The sequence below is a fragment of the Petaurus breviceps genome, unplaced genomic scaffold (genome assembly GCF_028583685.1).
Source record: "Petaurus breviceps papuanus isolate PSGF00001 unplaced genomic scaffold, PetGlider_PUasm1.0 90721, whole genome shotgun sequence".
Taxonomy (NCBI): Eukaryota; Metazoa; Chordata; class Mammalia; order Diprotodontia; family Petauridae; genus Petaurus; species Petaurus breviceps.
The window spans coordinates 1,549,458-1,575,057 of NW_027187322.1; the positions used below are offsets into that span (position 1 = coordinate 1,549,458).

Here is a 25,600-nt window from a genome sequence, read left to right on the forward strand (position 1 = left end):
ATTACACATAAAAACAATTTCTAACCTTCATCTTTTTGCAATTTTGAATTCTTCCAAAATCTCTCCCATACTCTCTCACCTCCCCCCTTGTTGAGAAGGCAGAAATCTGATATGAATTATACATGTGCAGTCATGCAAAACACACTTCCATACTGGTCATGTTGTGAAAGAAACCACGGACAAACCCCCAAGAAAAATAGAGACAGGAGTGTCAGTGCACCCAGACTCCGGCAGGCCTTCCTCTGGAGGCAGGGAGCATCTTTCATCCTCTGTCCTTCAGGATTGTCTTGGATCATCGTGTTGCTGAGAATAAGGCAGACATTCACAGTGGGTGACTGTGTAGGAGTTCTCCTGGTTCTGCTCACTTCACTCTGCATCAGTTCATGTAAGTCTTTCCAGGTTTTTCTGAAGTCCGCTGCTCATCATTTCTTACAGCACAGCAGTTCAGCCATTCCCCAATTAATGGGCATCCCCTTAATTTCCAATTCTTTGGCACCACAAAAAGAGCTGCTATAAATATTTTTGTATATATATCCTTTTCCTTTTTTAAAAAATCTCTTTAGGATATATGACTTAAAGTTTGTTCATTGAAATTTAAAAGCCCTGGATTGGACAAACTCCTGGGTTCAAATCCTTCCTTTGTCACTTGGTACCTGTGTGACTTTGGACTCCCCCTTTCTGGACCTCAGCTTCCTCCTCTGTAAAGTGAAGGGTTGGACTCAGTGATCTCTAAGACCCTTTCCAGCTCTATAGCTAGTGAACAGTTGGCATTTGGGGTGGGGTAGAAGGAGAGGCAGAGGGGTTCTGTCCCCTACCAGGTACACAAGGTCCAAGGTCTCCCAGAGGGTTTGCTGACTGGTCCCCTGGGGCGCTCCTATGCCTTTACTTTTTTTGAAGGGGTGGGGGGAAGGTATACACTATTGACATGTGAAGAATTGGGGAAGGAGTGTTTTAGAATGGGTGAAGAGCTTGGGAGAGGGGGGGCACATGTCTGGCTTAGGGGGTACCTCATGGCTCAAGCAGCCTCGAAACCTGGGATGTGACCGAGAGTGAGCCTGCCCTGGTCTCACCACCGGAAGGAGGAAGCTGCCCTGTCAGAATCAGGCAGACTGGGTGTCCCCTTCCCCCTGGGGACTTCCTCTTCCTCCTCAGGAGCAGGTGTAGCCGTGGCAGGCCCCTGAACGTCTGGGACCCCGGGGATGGCTGGGGGCGTGGGACCCAGGCTCAGGGACTTCCTGAGTGGGAGTCTGGCCACCTGGGTGAGGTAGAGGGGAGGGGGAGGCTAGGGGGATGTGGTACAGAGGTGGGGATGTGAGGGCTGGAGACAGGGTCAGGGCATCAGGAGAAGGGGGTATCCAGCCAGTTCATTGTGGGGGTCAGGCTCGTGTCACCCAGGTGGAGGAGGGTTCAGCTCACCGAGACCTTGCCCAATCTCCTCCCCCACAGGTGCAGGACCTGGCAGGGCTGGTTGGTGAAGGCCAAGAGGAGGAAGATGGGGAGGAGGAAGAAGAGGAGCCCCTGAGCCCTGAGGATCGTTTCCTGCGGCTTAGCTATGGGACTCTGTTGCACCGGGTCATGGGCCTCATGTAAGAGCGGGTGCTGCCTGGCAGCGGATCCTGGTCTGGAGGAGATGGGAGGGAAAAGGCCAGCGGTGGAGGCCGGGGTGGGTGGAGCCTGTCCCTGCCGCTGGGTGATGTCTGCCCCCTCCCCACAGAGCCCCCCACTCCCGAGGGGCCCTCCGACCCGGAGGAGCTCAGAGGGGCCCCGGGGCTCGTCGGGTGAGACGACTGAGCCACCTGCAAGCTCGGCTGAGAGACTTCTACCAGGTGAGGGGTGGGGCTAGGCACCAGGATGGGCCATCCAGGGGAAGCCTGGAGGTTGGGGAGAGAAGACCCTCCCCTTTGCCTCCCCCTCGTGGTGGAAAGGCAGTGTGACCTGGGGCAAGCCCCAGCCCTCTCTGGGCTCTGTTTCCCCAGCTGTCTCCCCAGGTGGCATCTGCCATCCCCTCGGGCTCCTAGGTCAGCTCTTAGCCCTCTCTCCCCTCAGGAAGAGCTGCAGCTGTTGATCCTGGTGCCACCTCCAGACCTCCAGATGCTGGGCTTTGAGCCCCTCTCAGGTACCCAGGACCCCATTCCTGCCCCCTCCCCTCACTGGCATCTTCCCCGTGCTTCCTGTTGACTTTTTGTTATCTGGATGCCTGCAGAGGAGGCCATAGAGGAGCTGGAGGGGACCCTGAAGTTGATGCTTGGGGCCTCTGTGCAGGTGAGATGGCGGGGTGGGGGAAGGAGGAGGGAGAAGACGGAGGCATTTCCTCGGGGGTGGACGGACTGAGGATGCCCCTCCCCAGGTAACTGGCCCTCTTCCTTCTTGGCAGTGTGAGCACCGGGAGCTCTTTATCCGGCATATCCAGGGTCTCAGCCTCGAGGTGCAGAGTGAGCTGGCAGCCACTATCCAGGAGGTAGCCCCCTCAGGCTTTGTCCTTCCCCCTCCTCCTTCCCCAGGGCCCAGGATCAGAGGGTCTCGAGGCATCTCATCGGCCTCTTGTTTTCTAGCTGGGGATGCTGAGGCCCCGAGAAGGGAAGGTCGCCTGGCTGGTGAGCTGGCAGAGACCCAGCCTTTGAACCCAGGTTCTGACTCCCTGAGCAGCGTCCTTATCTCTCCATTGCACCCGTTATCTCCCAAATGAACCCTGCTTGGCTCCAGGCCACAAAGCCAGGGGTTGCCTTCCAGCAGCTTCCATTCTCTTGGGGGGGGGGAGTCCTACAGCACATCCATAGATGAGTCAAGGTGAGGGTGGGGGACCCTGGGCCTCAAGGTGGGGAGGGGCTGCAGGAAGCGAGCAGGGTTTGGGGCCAAGAAATCCCGGGCTCAAACACTAGCTTGGCTGATAAGAACCTGGTGGCCCTGAGTAAGTCACAGCCATTACAGGCCTTGTGTCATCATGAGAGGCAAAATTGAATGACCCCTTCTCTCTCCAAAAAGGCTGATTCCAAGTAATTTTTCATTTGTACATGAGGGGCTGGACCCTATGGCCTCTGAGGCCCTGTCCAGCCTTATGATGCTGAGGAGGGAGAGCTGGGGAAGCAGGAGAAGCAGGGGGGACTTTCTGGAGGAGGGGGCTGAGCTGGCCAGATTTCCCTAGGCAGAGCTTTGTGTGGCGGCCAGCGGTGGGGGCCTGGTGCCACATCCCCAGATGCAAAGGCTGGAAGTCCTTGGGCCCCTTTGCAGGCCAGCCCCAACTTGGCTCTCCCTCCACCCCCAGGTGAGCCAGCCGGGTGCAGGCATGGTGCTAGCCCTGGCAGGGCCTGAGCCGGGTGAGCTGGCTGGCCCAGAGCTCGAGATGCTGGTCCGAAGCCACATGGAGGCCTTGGTGAAGCTGGCGAGGGAGCGGGACCGGGCAGCCCAGGTACGCAGCCAAGCCCAGGCCGGGCCTGGGCTGGGAGCAAGGGCAAGCCAAACCAGGGAGCTGTGGTAGGGGCGCCTGGGGGCAGCGAAGGAGGGGACTGGGATTGTCCCAGTGAAGCTGCTGACGGTTTGTTTGGGGCATCTTATGTCAGGGGAGTTGGGTTTAGGTGAAGCCACAGAGAGGGCAGGGGTAGCTGGAGCTGGGGGCTAGGGTGCTGGGTCTGAGGAGGATGGGGGGAGGAGTCTGGGTTCATTTGGTAGTTTGTGGGTTTGGTGAGGAGAAAGAAGGGCGGGGTGAAGACTTCTGCCCTCATGTGGTGCCCATGCCCACCCCTCAGCGCCTGGCAGAAATGCTGCAGGAACAAGAGGTGCGCTCCCTCCAGCCAGAAACCCCCCAGAGGGTATCTCAAGAGGGTCCTCACCACCACCTCACTCTGCAGCTGGCAGATGCCAAGGCCCAGCTCAGGAGGCTGAGGCAGGAGCTGTGAGTGATGTTGTTCTTGGGAACAGCTGGGGGTGGGACAGAGCTGGTGGGGAGGGGGCCGGCTGGAGGGGGTGACCAGAGCTGGGGGCGGGGGGTTGGACGGTTAGTGAGAGGGGCTGGATGTGAGTTCCCAGGGGCCTCCCATGACCCTCCCCGCCTCTGTCCCTCTTTTTCCAGGGAGGAGAAGGCTGAAGAGCTGTTGGACTCCCAGGGGGAGGTGCAGGGGCTGGAGGCTGAGATACGGAGGCTGCGGCAGGAAGTAGGGCCCCCCTGCTGCCTCCCCTGGCTCACCCTGCTCTATCTCTCCCTGCATGTCCACACCATCCATGACCCCAGGCCTGGCAGACCCCCGGCTGCTGGACTTCCAAGCCTTATTCTCTCTGGGCCCTGGCATCCCCTTTGCCAACACCCTACTCCCTACGTGGGCACCCCAGGCCTGAAGGGACGGGCCCTCTGCTCTCTGTTCTCTCCACAGTCTCTTTGCTCTGCAGGCTCAGGTGCTGTCGGGCCAGGCCAGAAGAGCGACTCTGTACCGGGAGGAGGCAGAGATGCTCCGGGAACGGGCTGGGCGGCTGCCACGGCTCCAGGAGGAGCTGCGGAGATGCCGGGAGAGGCTCCATGTGGCTGAGGCTTGCAAGGGCCAGCTGGAGGTGAGGGGCAGGGCCTGGTCATTAAGAGAGGTCCTGGGGGAGGGCCATAAATAGAGAGGTGGAAGAATCCTTACAGTCCTTCATTTGACAGATGGGGAAACTGAGGCCAAGAGAAGTTATATGCCCACGGTCACATGGCTAATAAGTAGCAAAGACCAGACTCCCTCTTTCCTGGCTAAGGGCTAAGGGGCAGTAAGAGTCCTGGGCTGGACTCCTGACCCATCCTTTCTTTGAGACCCACTGGAGAAGCCCCCTAATCTCTGGGCACAGGTCGGGGTGAGAAGTCGAACCTGCATCACAGGGTGATGTGTCTGCACATGCTAAACACTGATGGGTGTGAGCTGCTGCTGTTATCTGTGTGGGCAGCAGAAGGGGCCCCAGAGCTGGAGCCACAGGCCTGGGTTTGAATCCTGACTGCTGCTAAGGACCCGGGACAAGTGCTGTTCTCGCTGGGCCTCAGTTTCCCCTTCTGTATAGTCAGGGTCTCTGGAGGAGGCTTGCTCCTGATCTGCTCCTGCCTCCCCAGGAGGAGCGGGCCCTGTCAGCAGCCCTGGAGGCCGCCCGGACATTGCTAGAGGAGCAGCTGGAGGCCGCCCGAGAGCGCTGCTCTCGTCTCCACGAGACTCAGAGGGAGAACCTCTTGCTTCGGGCACGGCTTGGGGAGGCCCAAATGGTGAGGGCAAGGTGACCCCAACCCTGATCTCCGGAGGCTCCTCACTCCGAGGCAGACCTAGTGGGCTCCTGTGTGCCACCTGTGGGGGTAAGGGCTTCTTTCTCTTTCGCGAATCCCCAGGAGTTGGAATCCGCCCGACAACAACTAGACCAGCTGGTGGAAGAGAATGTGGAATTGGAGGCAGAACTGAGACGGACCCTGCAGCCAAGCCCCAGTTCCCCTGGGGATGGTGAGAGGGGTCTCTGGGGTGGAGGCCTGGGTGGGAATTCAGCCTAGCAGGGTCTGGAGCCAAAGGACCATTTTCATCTCTACTTCTTCCTGTCTGCATGACTTTGGGTAATTCACTTCACCTCTCCTAGCCTCAGTTTCCTCTGTCAGAAGGTTTGGTCTAGAGGATCCTCGACCAGCCAGAGCTGTAACAAGCACTTTGAACACCTGGGGCAAGCAGCAAGTCCTCAGATGAACCTTGTAATGTATGATGTGGAAAAAAAAAATCACACTACAAGTAATTAGGATAATTTCAGTCAAGTGGGAGTAGAGATCCATTACTGTAGTGATTCATAGGTTGCCATAGTGATTCACAGTTGGGTATTATGAACAGTGTTCATTTTCTATTTTAACTAATTATTCTTGCTAAGTTTTGGGCTCACTAAGTTGCCAAGCTCAATTGTTTCTACACCGCTGTTGTCAGTCAGTCAGTAAGAATTTATTAAATGATTACCATGTGTCAGGCACCGGGTTAAAGCCACAGAAAGGCATGTGTTAAGTTTCTGCATTTGCTAAATTTTGGTGCCCTAGGACAGAGCTCCAGTCACCTCTCCCTAGTTCCAGCCCTGCCTGTATTTTTGTCTAAATCTGTGACCCTCCTTCTCTTGGCACAAAGTGGTGAAGAAAAGCTGTGGCCGAGCCTCTGCTCTCCAGGCAGGGCTCATTCCCTTAAAGTGACCGGTCTTCCTTAGGCCATTACCAAGGACTCTGCTCATGCTTGGGTGTGAGAGCTGCAGCTGTGGGCCTTGGGATCTCTGAGGTCCTGACGCTGTCCACCTTCCCCTTCCCCCAGCCCCGCAGCCTTGCTGGGTCCCCTCATTGCAGGATGAAGTGAGAGAGGTAGACATGGGCCATCTCCGGAGCCTAGAGCAGGAGAACTGGGAGCTGCGAGGCCAGCTTCAGGAGCTGAAGGCAGGGCGATGGAGACAGGTAGGCCAATGGCTTTCAGCCTCTTCACAGCTCACCTGTACTCGGCCCAGGTCTGAAGCACCTGAGCCCTCTCCTTCTCTACCCTGACCTCTTGTCTACTCCCACGTTTGTTTATTTTTCCAGCCTCCCTTGACTGAGATGGAAGAGGAAGAGTCAGAGACCCCCAAGCTGGAGGAACACAGCCAGGCCGTGGAGGCTTGGGGGCTCTCAGATATTCCAGAGGCGGACTCCATCGGTGACGGTCATGGGAAATCTGTCCCAATCTTAGAAGGGTCTGTGTTGGAGTGCTTGAGGTCCTCAGACTCTCCAGAGGCCCATCTGGATGCCTTTGGGGAAGCTGAGCAGCCAGTCCGATCTCAGGACCAGGATGCCTTGGCCTTGCCTCAGCAAGAATCAGAAGGGAAGCTTGTCCAAGAAGACATCCAAGGGAAGAGGCTAGAAGGGGAAATAGAGGCTGCAGACTTGAAAAGAAAGGCCTTGAATGCTGAGCATAAACCCTTGGAACTAAGGCATGAGGGGCAGCCAGGAGTCCAGCCTCCCACTCCAAGGCTGGAGGTGGTGGAGGGAGATGAGGAACATGGGAAAATGGAGTCCCTGGTCCAAGAGCAGAGACTGGAGTGTGAGGTCCAGGATGAAAAGGAGTTGGTTCAAGAGGGGAAAGGAGGGGTAGCTGGGGACTGGGAGAGGGAAAAGCAGGCTCTGAAAGGAGAGATAGAGACTCTGAAGAGGGCTGCGGAGGCTCTGGAGAAGGAACGGGAATCTCTGAAGGGAGCCGTGGAGGCTGGAGAGCAGAGGCTGAAGGCCTTGAGTGGGGAGCATGAGGCTCTGAGAGAAGAGCAGGAGGTCCAGGGGCAGAGGCTGGAGGCTCTGGAAAGGGAGCGGGAGGCTCTGGAAAGGGAGCGGGAGGCCCTTCAGCATGAGAGGGATGCCCTTCGGGGTGAACTGGAGGCCCAGGGGAGGAGGCTGGAGGCCCGCGGAGAGGAGGTTGCCCGGCTTGGGGAGGAGCTGGCTCAGTCCAGGAGGGCTGAGGCTGAGGCTCATTCTGAGACTGAGGCTGAGGCTCGGGAACGAGATGGGCTTCGAGAGGCTCTAGAGGCTGCCGGCCGAGAGTTGGAGGCTGCAGGGCGGGAGCGAGAGGCCCTGGCAGAGGTTCTGGGTGCTGCCGGGCGGGAGCGAAGGCAGTGGGAACGCGAGGGAGCCAGGCTGCGGGCCCGGGCAGAGGCCGCAGAGCAGAAGCTGCTGGACCTGGAGAGTGAAGGGCGAGCCCTGCGGGATGTGGCTGAGAAGGAGCGGCAGGTGATGGAGGCTCTGAGACAGGTAATGGAACCCCATCATCCCCATCTCTGGCCTCAAGCCTGGCCCATGTCCTCTGCCTCCACTGCATAGACTAGACTGGCCATCCCTTCTCTCTCCCTTCACTGACTGATGCCATGTGGTATAGACATAAGAGCTCTGGGTCCAGATGGGGGAGACCTGGGCTCTATGGCCCGCTCTGCCACTGACTAGTTGGGTGGCCTTGGATTGGTCATTTTCCATCAGGTCTCTGTTTCCCCATATGTACAATATGGGGCTAGACTAGTTCTTTTTTTTTTTATTGTTGTTGCTAGTTTTGGAGGGCAATTGGGGTTAAGTGACTTGCCCAAAGTCACATGGCTAGTAAATGTGTCAAGTGTCTGGGGCTGGATTTGAACTCAAGTCCTCCTGACTCCAGGGCCAGTGCTCTATTCACTGAGCCACCTAGCCGCCCCCGATTAGTTCTTTCTTAAGAAAAAAATTTCATTCTGAACTTAACGTACTAAAAGAAAACTGGCATTTCCATACACATAGTAGGTCTGAAAAAGAGGGTTGTGAAGGAATTGATCTGTACAGCTTGTCTTTCCTTTTTAAGGCTATAATAAATTCGGCCCATAGCTTTCGAAGCCGTCCTTCCAGTCTGAGTTTCCTTCGGGCCTTCCTTCAGTTCTTTCTTCTCTGCATTTTTAGAAAGAGATGCCTCAGTGGTCTTCTTTCCTTCCTCTCCCTTCTGCTCCTCCTTCCCTCCCCTCCCCTTCTCTTCTCCCTTCGCCTCCCCTCCTCTCTCCTCTCCTCAAACCCACTTTTGTATGGTTCTCATTGGTCAGAAGGGTTTCCCTACAGGGGGAAATTTGCCTCTTTGCCTTCCCCCTTTCCCTTCTGCCTTTTGGGTCTAAGCAGAACAAGCCATAGTCATGTTACTAAGGAACAGAGTCAGGATTTGCATTCAGGTCTCCAGAGTCCAAGGGATTCTGTAGTTGCTGCCTCACTAGGAGTTGCAAGCAGAGGCTAGAGTTCAGGAGGGGGGAACCTGCAGCCTTGAGGCCACATGTGCCCCCCTAGGTCCTCCAGTGCGGCCATCTAGGTCCTCCAGTGCAGCCCTCTAGGTCCTCCAGTGCAGCCATCCAGGACCTGCAGGGCCACACGTGGCCATTGCTGGGGTAGCTGGCCGCCTGCTGGGGCTGTTAGAGAGGGGATTTGTGTTCAGGTGGGGCACTGCCCAGATGCCTCACGGCTCCCTGAGATCAGCCTGCTTAATCATGTCTGAGCCGGGACTTGCACCAAGGTCTCCTATTCCTCCCTCCCTTAATTCCAACAGTCAATAAACATTTACCAAGGCTTGCTCAGTGCCTGGAGCCATATTAAGTGCTAGCATTTTGCTTGGTGCTCACGGTAAGGAGGTGGACAAGGCAGAGGTTACTGTCTTCACCTTAGAGGGCCAGAAGGGACCTTGGATCTTCTAGTCACAGTCACTCATTTGAAAGATGGGGAAACAGAGGCTCCCGGGAGGCTCCCGGTCAGGGTCCCACAGGGACTCTGAGCTATGTCCTGAGATGTCCGGTCCAAGGCCTGGCACAGCTCCTGGCCCTCTCTGCCCCTTCCCCATCCTTTGGGTCCAGCCTTCTTCCCACAGGTGTCTGGCTCTCCTTGACCCCTTCTCCTAAGCTCAGTTGCATGGGATGGTGGCTGGCTGGGCCCTCCTCCTGGTCCTGACCTCCTAGGCTTTGGTCACCTAGGAACTTCAGGGGGCAGCTGCAGAGAGTCAGCAGCTGAAGACCCAGGTGGAAAGGCTGCAGCTGGAGCTGGGGCAGGTGACGCAGGATCGAGACAAGCAGCTGAAGGAGCAGGAGAGGTGGGGCTGGGCCCAGGACAGGCATGGAGAGTGGGGATGGGCTGGAGGGAAGGAAGGCAGGAAGCAGGAGGATCAGCCTTGTGGTGGTGAGAGAAGGCACATTTCCACTTGAGGTCAGGCCAGAGGTGTAGCCATCTGAGTTGTCCCAGTGTGGAATGGCCTTCCTCAGGAGCAGTGAGAACCCCATTTCTGGAGGTGTTTACAGAGAGGCTGCGTGGCCTCTCATTGGGAATGTCTCAGAGGGGATTCCTGTCCAGGTGTGGCTTGGATTCAGTGGTTCCCTCTTGCTCTGAAACATTGTGATTTGGGGCCTGGGGCTCCAGGCTGTGAGGGGAATAGCTGAGAGTTTAGTCTTAGAGAGCTGGGGTTCAGGTTTGGGGCTGAGCATGAGCAGGGTAAGTGACGTCCTTCCTCCCCCTTTCCCTGGGCAGGACATACCAAGCTTTGGAAAAGCGTCTGGAAGCAGAGAGTTGGGTTGCCCTGGCCGCCAAGGATGAAGAAATGGCGGCTCTAAAGGCCAGGGTCCAGGGCCTGGAGCATCAGGTGAGAAGCCATGACCCTGTACTGAGGGAGTGGGAGAGTCAGCGTCCACCCCCCAGGTCTCTTCTTCCCCCCAGGATTTTCCTCCTTACCACCTTCTATCCCTTCATTTTCTTAATTTAATTTTAAAAATAAGTTTTATTGATGACTTTTTTTTTGCCTTTTTTGGAGGGCAGTTGGAGTTAAGTGACTTGCCCAAGGTGACACTGCTAGGTTTGTGTGTGTGTGTGTGTGTGTGTGTGTGTGTGTGTGTGTGTTAAGTGTCTGAGACCGGATTTGAACTCAGGTCCTCCTGACTCCAGGGCTGGTGCTCTATTCACTGCGCCATGATGAGTTATTTTTATATGTAATTTCTTGATATAATACCTTCCCCTTCTTTTTTTTTTTGCCTTTTGGAGGGCAATTGGGGTTAAGTAACTTGCCCAAGATTATTACACGGCTAGTTTTTTGTGTGTGGGTGTTGTGTCTGAGGTTGGAACCAAACTCAGGTCCTCCTGACTCTGGGGCCAGCGCTTTACTCACTGTGCCACCTAGCCACCCCCTTTTTATTTTTTGCTTTTTAAAAACATGTTTTTCCTCCTCCTTCTTTGAACATGACTTTGTCACTGAAACAACTTGGCAAAGACAACTGAGACAGTGAGTTCGTCTGATGGTGTATTTAGCATTTGGCACCTCTAGCCCCCCACCTCTCTGCAGAGCCAAGAGAGGCGTCAGCACCTGTTTTCTAGGCCCTAGTGGCTTTTCAGTTGCCTCTGTTGGCACCCTTTTTAGTGATCTCTTCATTTATGTTGTGGTCATTGTGTCTATCATTCTTTTGGCTTTGCTTACTTCCTTCTGCATCAGTATATAAAGATCTTCTCATGCTTCTCAGAATTCCTCATTCATCCATTCATTTCCTAGACCTAAAGTCTAGGCGGTGAGGTGGCACAGACCTGGAGTCAGGAAGACCTGAGTTCAAATCCAGCCTCAATCACTTCCTAGCTGTGTGACCCTAAATGAGTCACTTTACCCTGTTTGCCTCAGTCTTCTCATCTGTAAAATGAGCTGGAGAAGGAAACTGCAAACCAGTCTACTGTCTTTGTCAAGAAAACCCCCAATGGGGTCATGAAGAGTCAGGCATGACATGACTGAAACAACTGGATATGTTTACCAGAATTCCTCACCCATCCCTTTGTTTTCCTGGACTTGGCCTTTATAGGACACTTTATAGGTGTGAAGGTGGAAAAGCCTCCCTCAGAGGCCATTGAGTCCAGCCTCCTCATTTGGTAGATGAAGAAACTTGTGTCCTGAGAGCTTAATTAACTTGTTCAAGGCCAACTAGGTGCTAAGTGTCAGAGGTAGGATTCGAACCCAGGTCCTTTGACTCCAGTTAGCAGGACTCTATCTACTATATGGAAGCTACCTGAGAGGCCTTCTAGTCCCAGTATAACCAACCACAAAGCATCCCTCAGGCTCTGCTCAGAGACCTCCAGAGATAAGGGCCTCCCTCAACTCTAGGGCTGCCCAATTTACTTTTGGAAATGTTGGACAAAAGCACGGTTTCCCTGTAGCCTCTACCAGCTGGGTCTAGTTTTGTCTTCTGGTGCCAAGTGGAACAAGGCTCCTCTGTAATTCAGAGGGGTCGTTATAAGGCATGGGTGGGATGATGTGAGCAGAGAGCTCTGCAAACCTTCATGGCCTGGTTTGGGGGAAAGTCTACAGGAGTGCTCTCATGCTGGGGATTCCCCTCCTTCTGACACCTGGCCAGTCAGGTGTATGGTCTCAGGAAGGGAGTGCATGATTCTTTAGTGTGTGGCCCCCTTTGTAGGATAATTACATTCAGTGGTTAATTACAATTCCTAGTTGAGCCTATCGATCGGTCAGTCAATTGATAAGCATTTATTAATTGTTTCTGTGTGTCAGATACCATGTTAGATGCTGGAAGCAGGTCCTGACCTTAAAGAGTTTGCATGGGGAGGGGCAGCATGTACATATGTATGTGTGAATGTCTGCATGTAGATTATGCATGTATGTATGTACAGAGATAAAGACTGGTTGAGAGGACACACTTGGACCTGTGGGGGGGCAGGTGAGGAGAGGTGAGCCTTGAAGGATGTGGAGTTTAGGGAGGAGAGCACTCTGGGCCTGGGAGACAGGCGGGGCCAAGGTGAGAAAATTGGGTATAAAGGCCAGTGCGGGCAGGAAAGTAATAAGAGAGGAAGCCGGGATGGCAGGTCGGGGCCAGCTTGTGGGGAGTTTGAAACGCCAAACCCCAGGGACCATCAGGGTTTACTGGCCTGGTCAGCCCTTTGGCAGCAGAATGGAGGAAGGATTGGAGAGGAGAGGCCCAGGAGAGGGGAGGCTGCTACAGTCGTCCAGGAGCAGATGATGGGAGCCTGAGCCAAGGTGGGAGCTTGGTCTCTGGAAAGCTGCTCTCTTTCCCCTGGTTCCTCTTCTTGCCTTTAGAGCTGACCCCGTGGGGATCTTCTCCTTGCAGCTCCAGTGTCAGGTTTCCTTGGGGCTGAAGGCAGAGGAGCCCCCTAGGCCAGGGGGAGCCCAGGAGGCTCCCCCTGCAGTGGAGAAGGTCCAGGAGACCCTGAGCGGGCGGCTCATCACAGTGGAGCGAAGCGTGAGTTGGGGTCTGGGCACAGCTGTGCTGGGACAGGTGAGCTGACCTGACCTGACTGTGCTTCTCCTTGCTGGACAGAATGCAGCCCTGGAAGCTGAGAAGGCTGCTCTGCAGGGCCAGCTGAGGCAGCTGGAGGGCCAGGTGGGGACTCTGCAGGGGCGGGTCCAAGAGCTGCAGCTACAGAATCATCGGGTCCAGGAGCACAGCAGCCAGCTCCAGGTGAGTCCCCCCTCCCAGGCCCCAGGGACAGTGGGCATCCTTCCTCTTTCCCACCAGCTCGGTGGAGTCTGGGGAGCTGGCCACTGAACCTCCATTTCTCCATCTCCATAAGATGACCTCTGGAGTCCCTTCTGGCTCTGAGCCTATGACCCCTGATCCTCTTCAGCCTTCATCTTCTTCCCTTCCCCTTCACTTCCTCCATCTCTGTGCTCCTCTCCTCCCCTCCTCTTCCTGCCTCTCTCCATCAAGAATCCAGGAATGAAGTTTATTTGGACATTGCCTCTGTCCTGGTCTGAAAGACTCTGGAGGTTTTCTCCTCCCTTTTTTTGAAAAAAGTTTTTTTTTCAATAACAAGTATTTTAAAAACTAATCTGTTCATCCCCCTTCCCTCCATCAAGCAAAATTTCAAAATAAAACTTTCAAAAAGTAAAACAAAAACCTCGACCCCCCAAATTGCACATTAACCATATCAGAAAATGCATGTTAAGGCTGCCACGCTTTTCAGGAGATGAGAAGGGTCTTCATCTTTCTTCACGTGGCCTCATGCCTTGCCATTGCCTTGATCAGAGTTCTAGTCTTTCAAAGACCTTTTGTTCTATAATGTTGTCATTTTATAGAGTGTCCTCCTGGCTTTTTTGGCTTCCCTCTACATCTGTTTATACTACCCAGGATTCTCTGCAATTGTCTCATCATTTTTTAAAAATAGCACAACAGGATTTCATTGTATACATGTACCATAATATGGTTAACAATTCGCCCAGAGGAAACCCCCTTAGTTTCCACTTTTTGGTGGCCACAAAAAGAGCTGCTAGAAAATTTTATTTTTGCACATATAGATTCTTTTCCTCTTACTTTGATTTCTTTGGAGCATGGGCCTAGCAGTGGCTTAGCAGCGTCAAAGGACACGCAGAGTTTGGTAATTTTTTTGGACATAGTTCCAAACTGTTTTTCAGAAGGACTAGACCAATTAATTCACAGTTCTACCAAGAGTGCTTTAATGTACCTAGCTTCCCACAGTCCCTTCATCATTGGTCATTTTCCTCTTTAATTATCTTTTCTCATCTGATAGGAGTGAGGTTTCTTCAAATTTAATTTGTACTTCTCTAATTGTGAGTGATATACAGCATGGTTTTTAATAATTTGAATTTCTTGCTTTGGAAATTACCTGCTCGTATCCTTTTATTATTTACCTATTGGGGAATGGCTCTTAGAGTTAGAAATTTGAGTCAGTTCCATTTATATATTGGAAATGAGAGAAACTTGTTGCAAAGATTTTTTTTCTAATTACCTTTCCCCTTCTGATCTTTACTACATTAGATTTATTTATGCAAAGAAGTTTAAATTTACTATAATTCAGTTTATCTTAGGCTATCATCTCTATCACTTGTTTGTTTGGGAAGTCTTTTCCTTTACATAGATGCAAGAGGCAATTTCTTTCTTGTTTTTAATTTGTTCATGATGTGACTTTTCGTATTTAAGTTAGGTATTCATTTGAAGTTTATCTTGTTATATATATTGTATGAGGTGCCGGTCAGAAACTAATTTCTGCTGTCCAATTTTCCCAGTAGATTTTATCAAATAGTTTCCCCAGTAACTGAGGTCTTTGGGTTTATGAAACATGATTCTTCTGTGTTTATTTGCTTTTGTATGTGTTGTGCTTAGTCTGTTTCTCTGGGTTTTTTAAAACCAGTACCCAGTCATTTTAATGACTACTCCTTTGGGTTCCCCTACTGACATGTCTGAGATGAGGGAGATTCCATATGAATAGAATCCCTTCCTTCCTATCTTTTTCATTATTACCCTTGAAATTCTTGACTTTTTGTTCCTCCATATGAATTTTATTTTTTTCTAGCCCTATAAATTTTTTTGCATGAGTTTGGTACAGCACTGAATAAATTAATTTAGGTAGTGTTGTCATTTTTATTACATTTATTACATTGGCTCCACCTACTCATGAACAATGAATGTTTATTTAGGCTTTTTTCTTTCTCTTCCTTCCTTCCTTCCCCCTTTTTTTTTTGTTTTAGATTGGGTCTCTCTGTCTTGCCCAGGCTGCAAATACAGTGTCCTGATTCCACTGCTGATTGGTACAGAGACTTTGACCTACTCTGATTTCAACTGGGCTATTTCATCCCTCCGTAGGCAGCCTGGTGACCCCGTCACGAACAGTGACTCAACATATTGGTAGCCAGACTTGAGAAGCTCCTCATTTGCTCTAGACCAGTACAACTCAGAAATTCAGAGCTCAAGTGATTCACCAGCCTCAGTTTCCCCAGGAGCAGGGATCAAAGATATGTGTTACCATACCTGGTGGTCTGCCTTTATTTCTGCAGGGTGTTTTATAGTTAGATTCCTATAGTGACCACAGGACAGTATACTATAGTATAGAATTTGGGTGAATCTTGTGAGATACAGTCTCAAGTATTTTATAACTTCTGTATTTATTTTGAATGGAATTTCTCTTCCTAGCCTCTTCTTGCTTGTGCTTTGTGGGTTGTATATAAAAATGCTGATGATTTAGGTGAATTTGTCTTACATCCCTCAGCTTTGTTGAAGTTATTAATTATTCTTTTTTTGGAGGGCAGTTGGGGTTAAGTGACTTGCCCAAGGTCACACGGCTAGTTTTTGTGTTAAGTGTCTGAGGCCGGACTTGAACTCAGGTCCTCCTGACTCCAGGGCTGGTGCTCTACTGACTGTGCCACCTAGACACCCCGAAGTTATTAATTATTTACATTAATTTTTTGGATGACTCAGGGGCTCTCTTAGTACACCATTATATAACCTGCAAAAATGGTAATTTTGTTTCTGCTTTCCATAGGCCTATTCCCTCAATTTCCTTTTCTTGTCTTTTTGCCACGGTGGTCGTTTCTAGCCCTAGTGGTGATAACGAGTGTCCTCACTTTACCCTGAGCTGATGAGAAAGGCCTGTACCTTTTCTCCATTGCATGTAACATTCGCTCTTGGATTTTGAGAATTACTACTTGCTGTATTAAAGAAAGGGCCGTTTATTTCTATGATTTGTACAGTTTTTAATAGGAATGAATGTTGGATTGATGTAAGCGCATGATTTAAAAACGTATATTATTAAAATGGTTGATTCTACGTCTCGTTTTCCTTACGTTGGACCCACTGCATTCCTCAGATGAGCATGGCCTGATCCTTGCGTGTGATTTTTCTGCTGTTGTTGTGGTCTCCTTGCTGGTCTATGGGGTTTTAATCTCTTCTCTGCACGGAATACCTTTGGACCTGGGGCACTCAGCTGAAGCTCTGGCTTTCACCTCTGCGAGGGGAGGGGTCTGGGCACATGAGAGGCCTCTCACAGTGAGGTCAGTGAGCCCACTGACCTGCAGGCCCTTTGGAAGTCAATTCACCTCTGGAGGTCTCAGTTTCCCTATCTGTGATCCTAACCACAATGTCTGGGACGATGACTGCTAGCATACCTTCTCTCCCTCTTCCCGTTCCTTCCTCACTCATCCTCAGGCAGAGAAGGCTGTGCTGGAGACACAGGGTCAAGAGCTTCGGGAGAGACTGGGGGCTTTGGACAAGGAGATGCGAGGGGCACGACAGGAACAGGAGGCCGCCTGGGTCCAGCACCAGGCGCTGCTAAGGGACCATGAGGCTTTGGGGAGACTGCAGCAGCGGCAGGAGGTGGAGCTGGAGGGGCTTTTGGGGCGCCATCGGGAGCTGAAGGCCACACTTCGAGAGCTGGAGCTGTCCCACAAGGAGCTGCAGGGCAGGTGAGCTGAGCCCCTTGCCCCTTCCCAGCCCCCATCCCCAGCTGCCCCACACATCTTAAAGCTTAGCATTTAAAAAGTGGGAGAGTCCCTATGGAGGAAATAATATCAATCAGCTAATCAACCAACATTTATAAAATGCTTCTTACAGGCCAGGCTCTGGGCAATCAAAGAAAAGCAAAATCAGCCTCAAGGAGCTTACTTCTAGGCAGAGGAGATGACATATAGAGAAACAGTAGACAAAATAATTCTGTGTAATGGATGGTGGCTGAGGAGGGGAGGGCATTAGCAACTGGCAGTGTGGGGAGGATCTGCAGAAGGTGGCACTTGAAGCTGAGTCCAGGGCATTCTCAGAGGAGGGGGAGCAGTCCCAGCATGGGGGCAGCCCCTGTGAGGAATGGTGGGGAGGTCACTGTGTCTGCACTAGAGAGTGTGTGGAGGAGAATAATGTTTGAGGAGTCTGGAAGGATAGGAAAGGCCCGGCAGGAATGGACAGACAGGTTGGTGCTGGAGCATGGAGGGAAGTATGATGCCACTGGAGTTTGCCAAGCAGGGGACATGACTTTGGGAGGGTCACCTTAGTAGCTGCATGGAGGATAGAGGGGAATGGGGAGAGAGTTGAGACAGGCTGCTGTAATGAGGGTCTGAGCCGGGGCTGTGAGTGGAGCCATAATGGTAGGACATGGGGATGGACTGGCTGTCTGAGGAGTGACCGCAGGATTATGGGCCAGCATGTCTGGGAGTATGGTTGCACCCTTGACAGTCACCGGGAAATCAGGAATAGGGGGAAGACAATGAGTTATGTTCTGGCAGTGTTGAGGTTGAGATGTCTATGGGGCTCCTCCATTTGGAAGTGGACACCAGGCGCTCTGTGCCACGGAGTGGCCAGAGCTCAGGAGAGAGCTTAGGGCTGGGTGAGTACGTCTGGGAACCGTCTGCACGGAAACGCTCACTGAACCCAAGGTAGCCGATGAATACAGAGGGAGAAGAGAGCAGGGCTGAGGAGTCTTGGCAGACTCCCGGGGTCATGGGCTCGATCTGGAAGATCCTGAGAATGAGGTTGGAGAGGAGGGGCTGAGGAGGTAGGAGGAAAACCAAACGACAGTTTTGGAGGCTGCGGAAAGGCCAGGACGGATTACAGAGAAGAGGCCTTCATGAGATCGCTGGCAACTCAGAGAAGCTGAGGAAGACGGTTTGCCCAGAGAAGCAGCGCTGGGTGGAGGGAAGAGGGCAGAGGGCTGGGCTGGCGGTCAGGAAGGGACTTTGATTCTGGCTTCTAACAATCCTTACCAAGTACCTGGAGTGAGTCATTTCCCCTCTGAGCCTCAGTCTCGTCTTCTGTACAATGGGAAGTCAGATGAGGATGGCCCTTAAGTTCCTTTCCAGCATGAAATCTTCATGATCTTAATGTACCCCGTGGTCCAACCAGCATTTATTATGTGCCTCTTATGTGCAAAGGCCCATCCAAGGCACTCAGGATATGTTTAGTCATTTCAAGTTATGTCTGACTCTCTGTGACCCCATCTGGGGTTTTCCTGGCAGAGATACTGGAGGGGTTTCCTTTCCATTTCCTTCTCCAGTTCATTTTCCAGATGAGGGAACCGAGGTAGAAAGGGTGAAGTGACTTGCCCAGGGTCACGCAGCTAGTAAGTGTCTGAGGCCAGATTCAAACTCAGGAAGATGAGTCTGACTCCCACCCTTGTGCTGTATGCACTGAGCCCCTCAGCTGCCGGTTAAGGATGCACAGGGGCAACAAATACACGGGGCCTTCCCTTGGGGAGCTTACATTCTGTGAGAAATGCCAGTTATCATCTAGTCCACTTTCCTTAGACAGGGAGGCCAAGGCCAGGCTGGCTCTGGTCCTGCCTCCTGCCTTAGGCCAGGCTTGCCCCTGCCCTGCTTCCCCACCTGTCTCCTGCTTTCTCGCCCTCCAACCTTGCAGGTATGAGCAGCTGCAGGCCCAAAGGGCCCAGGTGGAGGCCCAGGAGGTGGCTCTCCAGGCAGAGCGGGAGAGGCTGGCCCAGGACAGGCTGCATCAGAAGGGCCTGGAGGAGGAGCTTCGCCGGCTGCAGAGTGATCACGAGAGGTGCCAGCCCCTGGCCGAGCCCCGACCCATCTCCCCACCCCCCCAGCCTCAGTCTCCCCTGCATAGAGTGGGCCCGGGCATTGCGGGTCCCCATGCAGCATCCCTTGGGGCTGTCTGGTGGGGGAGGCTGACCCTGGGAGAGGAGCAGGGGAGAGCTGCTTCCCACCCACACCTCCTCCTCACAGGGCCCAGGTGTCCTTGGCCGATGCCTCCAGGGAGCGAGGTGAGCTCCAGGGTGAACGGGGTGAGCTGCGGGGCCGACTGGCCCGTCTGGAGCTGGAGAGAGCACAGCTGGAGGCCCAGGGTCAGGGCCTCCGCGAGGCCAACCAGAGGCTGGATCTCAGTGTCTGCCGACTGACCACACAGTGCCAGGTGGGCCACAGGCCGAGGGGAGGCTGGGCTGTAGGCTTGGCCCCAAGGCCACAGCCTCAATCATCCCTTCTGGTCTGGGTGGGGGGCAGCTGCTGACTGAGCTGAGGGCCGCCCAAGAGGAGGAGAATCGGCAGCTGCTGGCCGAGGTGCAGGCACTGAGCCAGGAGAACCGGGGTCTCATGGAGCGGAGCCTGGAGAGCCGGGACCACCTGCACAGAGAGCAGCGGGAGTACCTGTAAGGCTCTGCCCCCTGCCCCAGGCCTGGTCCATCCTGCCCTGCTCCCCCAGGCCCCCTGTCTGGTCCTTGCCCTCAGCCCTGCCCAGATCCCTCAAACTTCCTATCTGCCCCCTAGGAAGTGGGGGGATAGTGGAGAGAGCTCTCAAATTGGAGTCAGAAGCCCTGGGTTAGAATCCCACCACAGATACTATCTGTGTTTAGCCTACTGCACTAAAGTTTCCTTGCAAGTTCCTTTACCTTTCTGGGCCTCTGTGAAAGGAATGCCCGGGGCCCTTCTAGCTCTTGGTCTGCAATCTTGTGACTTTTCCTTCCTCTCTGAGCCCTTCCACAATTCCTGTCTCCTTTCAGGGACCAGCTCAATGCTCTGAGACGAGAAAAACAGAAATTGGTGGAAAAGATCATGGACCAGTACCGAGTACTAGAGCCTGGACCCCTGCCCCGAACAAAGTGAGTCCTCCCCTCTGACCTCAACCTCCGACCCTCCTCTTGTGGGGCTTGGTCTTGACTCTCTTTGTGCCCTCCATGCCACACCAGCACATGCCCTATCTGCTTCTGGGTCCCCTTGGGCCCCTGGCCACCCTATTCCCTGGACCCCATCTCTGTGCCTTCTTTCTCCCTCCAAGGAAAGGCAGGTGGCTGGCGGACAAAGTCAAAAAGTTGATGAGATATAAGAGAGATGGGGGCCTCCAAGGAGGACCCCGACCTGGAGCCGAGGGAGCCGGCAGCACCGAGAGCTTGGGAAGCCCCCTGGACACGGAGCCTGAAGGCAGAGAGGCCAGTGAAGCAGGTGTGTCTGGGATGGAGTTGGGGCTGGGGAGCGGGGGGCTCGTCCTGTCCTGTCTCTTCCCATCATCTCCCCCTCGTCTCTCCTTCACTGTGAGCCTAGTATCTAGAACAAGAGTGCTGGGATACGCATGAAAGGGGAAGAGATTCATGGCACTGCCCACCCCATGACCCGCGACTTCTCCTGCCCAGTGTAGACAGTGGCTCATCTATAACTTACAGGCTTAGTTTGCCTGAAGCTGACTCGTCTTGTGCCAAAGGCAGGAGTATTAACAATAATGACAATAATCTGCCATTTGGTGACTTACCAACAATGTCCCATTCTTAGCAATAAGAACGGGAATCTTCTGTGGCAGCTGAGCCTGTGACCTCAATGGTGAGGGACCTCTGCTAGCAGTGCAGCTTGGAGACTTCAAGAGATCTGCCCAGGGCACTGAGATTCAGGAATTTGTCTCGCGTAACACGGCCACTGTGTGTCAGAGGACAGACGGGAACCTGGGCCTTCCTGATTCCCAGGCCAGCTGGCAATCTGTTAACAATAATGGCATCAGCAGAGTTCAAAGGAATACACAGAATCAAGAACAGGGGCCAGGGTAGCAGCGAGGCTGGTGTTATCACTGTCTTGTACATGGTAATATGCAATCTGATTTTTTCATCTTCTTATAATTGATATCACCATCATTTCTGAATTTCTCTGCCCCTCCCCTCCCCCGTGGACCACCTCTAGTAACAAGGGTTAAAAAAAGAAGAGAAAAAGATCAGGGAGTTCACCAGCAACCAACTCATTAACTGTGATAGTGCATGCAGTGTTCCACATCCCTGGCCCCACACTTCTGCAAAGACGCTTTTCCTCAGCTCTTCTCTGAGGCTAACCTTGTATAATGGGCACTCATGTCTTCACGTGGAAAATGGGGTTAGAGGGCTGAACTCTGAGCCAAGAAAACCTGGGTTTGCATCTCGTCTCTGACAGTGGCCAGCCCTTTGTCCTCATCTGTAAGATGTAAGACTCCCTCAGAGATTTATTTGGGGATTAAAGGAGAGAATGTCTGTGAAGCTCTTTGCAAACCTTGAAAAGTGCCAGATAGATCCTGCCATTAGTACGATGATTGTTCCCATGAGCACATGCAGCTTTCCACTCTTCCAAAGGCACCATTTTTAACAGAAAAGGAAGGAGGTGTTCAGATCTCAGCGGTCTGGAGCCAACCCTGGCCATTGCATTTGGTCAGAATCCGCTTGTCTTTCAATGTTGTTTTCACTTCTTACTGCTCTTCTGGTCAGCTTATTTCCCTCCACATTTCCTCTTTTATTGATGTAAGTATTTAGAGAGAGAAAGTTTTCCTTCAGCAATGCTTTGGCGGTGGCCCACACATTTTGGGATGCCGTCTCCTTTTTGCCATTATCTTTAATGAAATTATTGAATGTTTCCATGATTTGTTCTTTGACCCACCTATTCTTTAGGAATAAGTTAGTTAGCCTTCAATTAATTTTTAATCTAGGCTTCAAAGGCTCTTTATTGAATGTAAATTTATTACGTTGTAGTCAGAAAAGATGCACTATTTCTATTTTTATGCATCTGTTTGCGAGTTGGAAGCCTGGATCTTTTGCCTTCCGATACATCACATTTCAAGTCCTCTGTGTCTTTATAGTGGTTACTGCTAAATCTTGGGTGATCCTCACTGTGTCTTTGTGGTACTTAAATTCTTTCTTTTTGGATCCTTGCAATATTTTTTCCCTGACTTGGGAGTTCTGGATTTTGGCTATTCTATTCCTGAGAGTTTTTATCTTTGGGTTTCTTTAAAGAGGCGGTCAGTGAATTCTTGTAGTTTCTACTTTGTCTTCTAGTTCTAGAATATCTGGGCAGTTTTCTTTTATGACTTCTTGAAATAGGATGTCTAGGATCTTTTTTGTTGTTCATGCCTTTCAGGTTCTCCTCAAGTCTGTTTTCCAGATCATTTTTTCCCTTTGAGCTATTTCACATTTTCTTCTATTTTTCCCCCAATCATTTAACTTTATTTTATTGTTGCTTGGTGTCTCATGGAGTCATTAGCTTCCATTTGGCAATTCCAATTTTTAAGGAGTTATTTTCTTCAGCGAGATTTTAAAATTTCCTTCCCCAAGCTACTAAAGATCTTTTCCTATGTTTTTTTCTTGTAGCTCTCATTTGGTTTTAAAAATAATTTTTAGGTTTAAAAACAAAAACCTCGTGTTTTAGCTGTTCTAGGAATTCTTGTTGGATTTTTGTTCAGGCTGCATTTTTCTTTGAGACTTTGCTTATAGAGGGTTTCAAATCATTCTCTTCTTCTGGGTTTATATCTTGAGTTTTCTTGTCACCAAAATTTCTTTATGGTCAAGTTCTTTTTTTTTGTTTGCTTATCTTACCAGTTTACTTCTTGATTTTGGACTCAGTGTTAGTGCTGGGCTTTGCATACTTTAGGATATGTGGGGAAGGGGTTTGATCAGAGCCTCTGTCCTTTTATGTAGAAGGGTCTACAAGCCTTCAAAGTGGAGTGATCCAGGGACAGATCTGGTTACTGCCCTCCTGGTCTGAGCTCTGCAAGTTTCTGACCCAGGTTAGGCCTGTTGGCATGTGTGTGGTTGAATTTCCGTAGACCCCTGCTGGACTCAGTCACTGTTCTGCAGGTTTAATGAGTGAGCTGCTATTTTGGGCTTGGTTTCCTGCGTTGGTTTATTCCATTGCAGGTTTTTGTGCTGAGTTAAAAGTTAGAACTGTCTTTCCTCTGTTCTTGGGTTCAGAGCTATGGTTCTAGAACTTCTTTCCTGCTCAGGACATGGTGAGGGCTCTTACTCCATTGTAGGATCACTACTCCCTGCCCTGGATCTGTGATCTAGAATTGGGTGATGGGTAACAGAGCTTCCACATGGCTCCTGTTTTTTCACCCAGTGCTAGTTCAAGGATCCCTTTTAAAAAAAAATCTTTATTTCACTAAACATTTCCCAAATACATGTAAAAATTTAAACAATCATTTTTTACAATTTTGGGTTGAAATCTCTTTCTGCATTGGTGTCCTTCCCTTATGCTCTGTCTTAGTCCTCCGTCTGTCTCTGTGCACTGGAATAATCCCTACTATTGCTGCCATATGCACTCCTGGACAGCCCCTGTCCCCGGTGTCTGTAAACTTCTCTGTCTCCTGAATCCTCCCTCAGCTGGAAAAATGACTCACTGTGACTTCTTGGCTTTCCTGGTCAGAATTTGGTGTGGTGAATTTTCTAGGTCAGTGTGGAGGAAGAGTGCTGGGGACAAAAAAGGCTCCCTCTCATGACACCATCTTGATTCTGCCCTCTGTATCAGTTCATATCAGTCTTCCTAAGCTTCTCTGAATCCTTCCCATTTCTTTATATGCCCCTATGCTACTTTTTTGACATCCACATAACATGTTTTGTTCAGCCATTCATTGCTTTTTAAATGGATACCTATTTTATTTCTCATTTTTAATTTTTTTTTGGTTACCCCCCCCCCCAAAGTGGTGGTAGTTACATTTTGGTTTACATTAGTGTCTTACTTTCTATCTTCAAATGACTTGGGGTAAATGTCCAGTTGTAGGATCACTGGATTATGTCAGCATAATTCTGTCCACTAAGTATTAAGTGCCCATTACATACAAAGCACTATATTCAGTAAATGAACATTTATTGGGCACCTACTATATACCAGGTACTATGCTAAGCCCAAGGATACAAAGAAAGGCAGCATCTGCCCTCTGGTCCAGTCCCAGAAGGCACTGGGGATCCAGAGACTAAAGGCCAAATAGTCCATGTGCTGTGGGGTCAAAGGGCATGAACTGTGTAGTCACTTTTTTTAAATTTTAGATTTTTTTTTCCAGAATGGTTGGACCAATTCACAGTCCCACCAGCTCCATATTAGTGTGTGCCTGTCTTTCTACAGCCCCTCCAACATGGACTGTTTCTATATGTTACCATCTTTGCCAGTTTGAAGGGTGTGAGGAGAAACCGTGGAGATGATTTAATTTGCCCTCTGCTTATTGTCATGACTTGAAGCTGTCTTTTCTGTGGTTGTTGATGGGTCACATTTCTTCTTTCCAAAACTGTTTGTCTTCGTTGACTGCTAATTTTTAAATTTAATTCCATAAAAATTCCATGAAATCCCTAGTATACGCAGGACACTCTGCTAGGTGCTGACACAGTCCTTGCCTTCAAGGAGCTTATGTTCTTCAAGAAAATGGCTCTTAGCCTTGTGTTAATTCCCAATACATTTTGGAAGTTCTCCTCCCAGGAGAGGGCTGGACACCCTGCAGGTGCTCAGTGGAACTGAACTGAGTGGGAAAGGAGACACTTTGGGTCCAGGTCCCCAGGTGGGTGGTACCCTGGCTCCCTGTCCTCTTCCCTTGCTCTCCCCTGTTGTCTGGCCCTCTCCCTCCTCCGTGGTCCTGCTCCTTACTGCTCTGCCTTTCTCCCGGTCTAGCTTCCCCAGGCCCTATGTGTAGGTCCCAGAGCTCCCTCTGTCTTCGGGACGACACCTCATCGGGTGGGCAGCGCAGAAGGCTGAGTTCCCGGCTCCCTGTGGTACGAGGCTCTGCATCCTTCAGCCCTGGGGACTCCCCCCGACAGCGCTTCCGGCAGCGTCGCCCTGGGCCTTTAGGGGCACCCAGCTCTGGAAGCAGAGGTGAGACGGCCACCTTCCTGCTCTGCAGCCCCAGCTGGGCCTCTTGAGACTTGATGGACCTCTGGTCCTTGTCTCTGCCTCCTTTCCTCATCTTGGCTTTTCCATTACTCTTTCCTTTGGCCTCTCCTTCTCCCAACTGAACTTTCCTGTTCCCTTCAGGATGGGAAGGCTCAGATGACATCTTGGAGGGACCAGAAGGCGCTGGTGACCAAGAGGGTGAGGCAGGCCTGGGAGCTTCGGGTGAGGCAGGGAAGAGAAAGGAGGCTGGGCTGAGCAGGGGCAGCTGGAATAAAGTGGGGCCTCCCAGCCCTGCCCCAGCACTGTGTCCTCTCCCTCTGCAGGTCCTTTGGAGAATGAGCCCACGAAGGCTCCTCTCACACCTTCCCTCAGTCAGTGACCCCATGAGGAGCTCAGGAACCCACTGGAGCTGGGGGAGGCTCTCTGCACTATCCCAGAGGACCTGTGCCCACGGCGCTCACCGCAGGACTAGGGATGGGAAGCATCTCTGTGACTGGCTTGACCTGGGGCCTGGATCTTGGGGGAAGGTGGCTGGGCCCACCTGCTTGTGTGAGTGCTTCAGGAGGGGGGCCCCTTTACCCTGAGACCAGAAGCATATGGTCAGGAGATTAGGGGTCCCCTGGTCCTGGGGAAGAGGGGCTGGAGAGCTTGGCATAAAGAACAGCAACATGGGCAGAAGAGGCACCTTTGGGAGAGAGGACCAGGAGGAAGCTCACCTGGCTTCGGTTCTGTATTAAGCACCTACCCTGGAGGAGGACCTATTTCTGTTATTTAAATCTTTGCTTTGTCTTTGGCAAGATCAGAAT

At 51.7% G+C, this 25,600-nt stretch overlaps 1 protein-coding gene across 1 annotated transcript; it reads left to right on the forward strand.

Moving 5' to 3' along the window:
• Window positions 1-1,182: 1,182 nt before the first annotated feature.
• CCDC88B (coiled-coil domain containing 88B) lies at window positions 1,183-25,600 on the forward strand. The gene is made up of 27 exons (XM_069066088.1): window positions 1,183-1,259; window positions 1,447-1,586; window positions 1,715-1,826; window positions 2,047-2,116; window positions 2,204-2,262; window positions 2,375-2,458; window positions 3,263-3,406; window positions 3,744-3,889; window positions 4,067-4,148; window positions 4,381-4,539; window positions 5,066-5,212; window positions 5,333-5,441; window positions 6,273-6,409; window positions 6,533-7,726; window positions 9,439-9,575; window positions 9,986-10,097; window positions 12,571-12,702; window positions 12,781-12,921; window positions 16,402-16,658; window positions 18,598-18,741; window positions 18,927-19,113; window positions 19,203-19,348; window positions 19,700-19,798; window positions 19,975-20,138; window positions 24,576-24,776; window positions 24,936-24,992; window positions 25,118-25,600. The coding sequence occupies exons 1-27, from the start codon at window positions 1,200-1,202 to the stop codon at window positions 25,171-25,173; spliced, it is 4,476 nt and encodes a 1,491-aa protein (XP_068922189.1). The 5' UTR covers window positions 1,183-1,199; the 3' UTR covers window positions 25,174-25,600.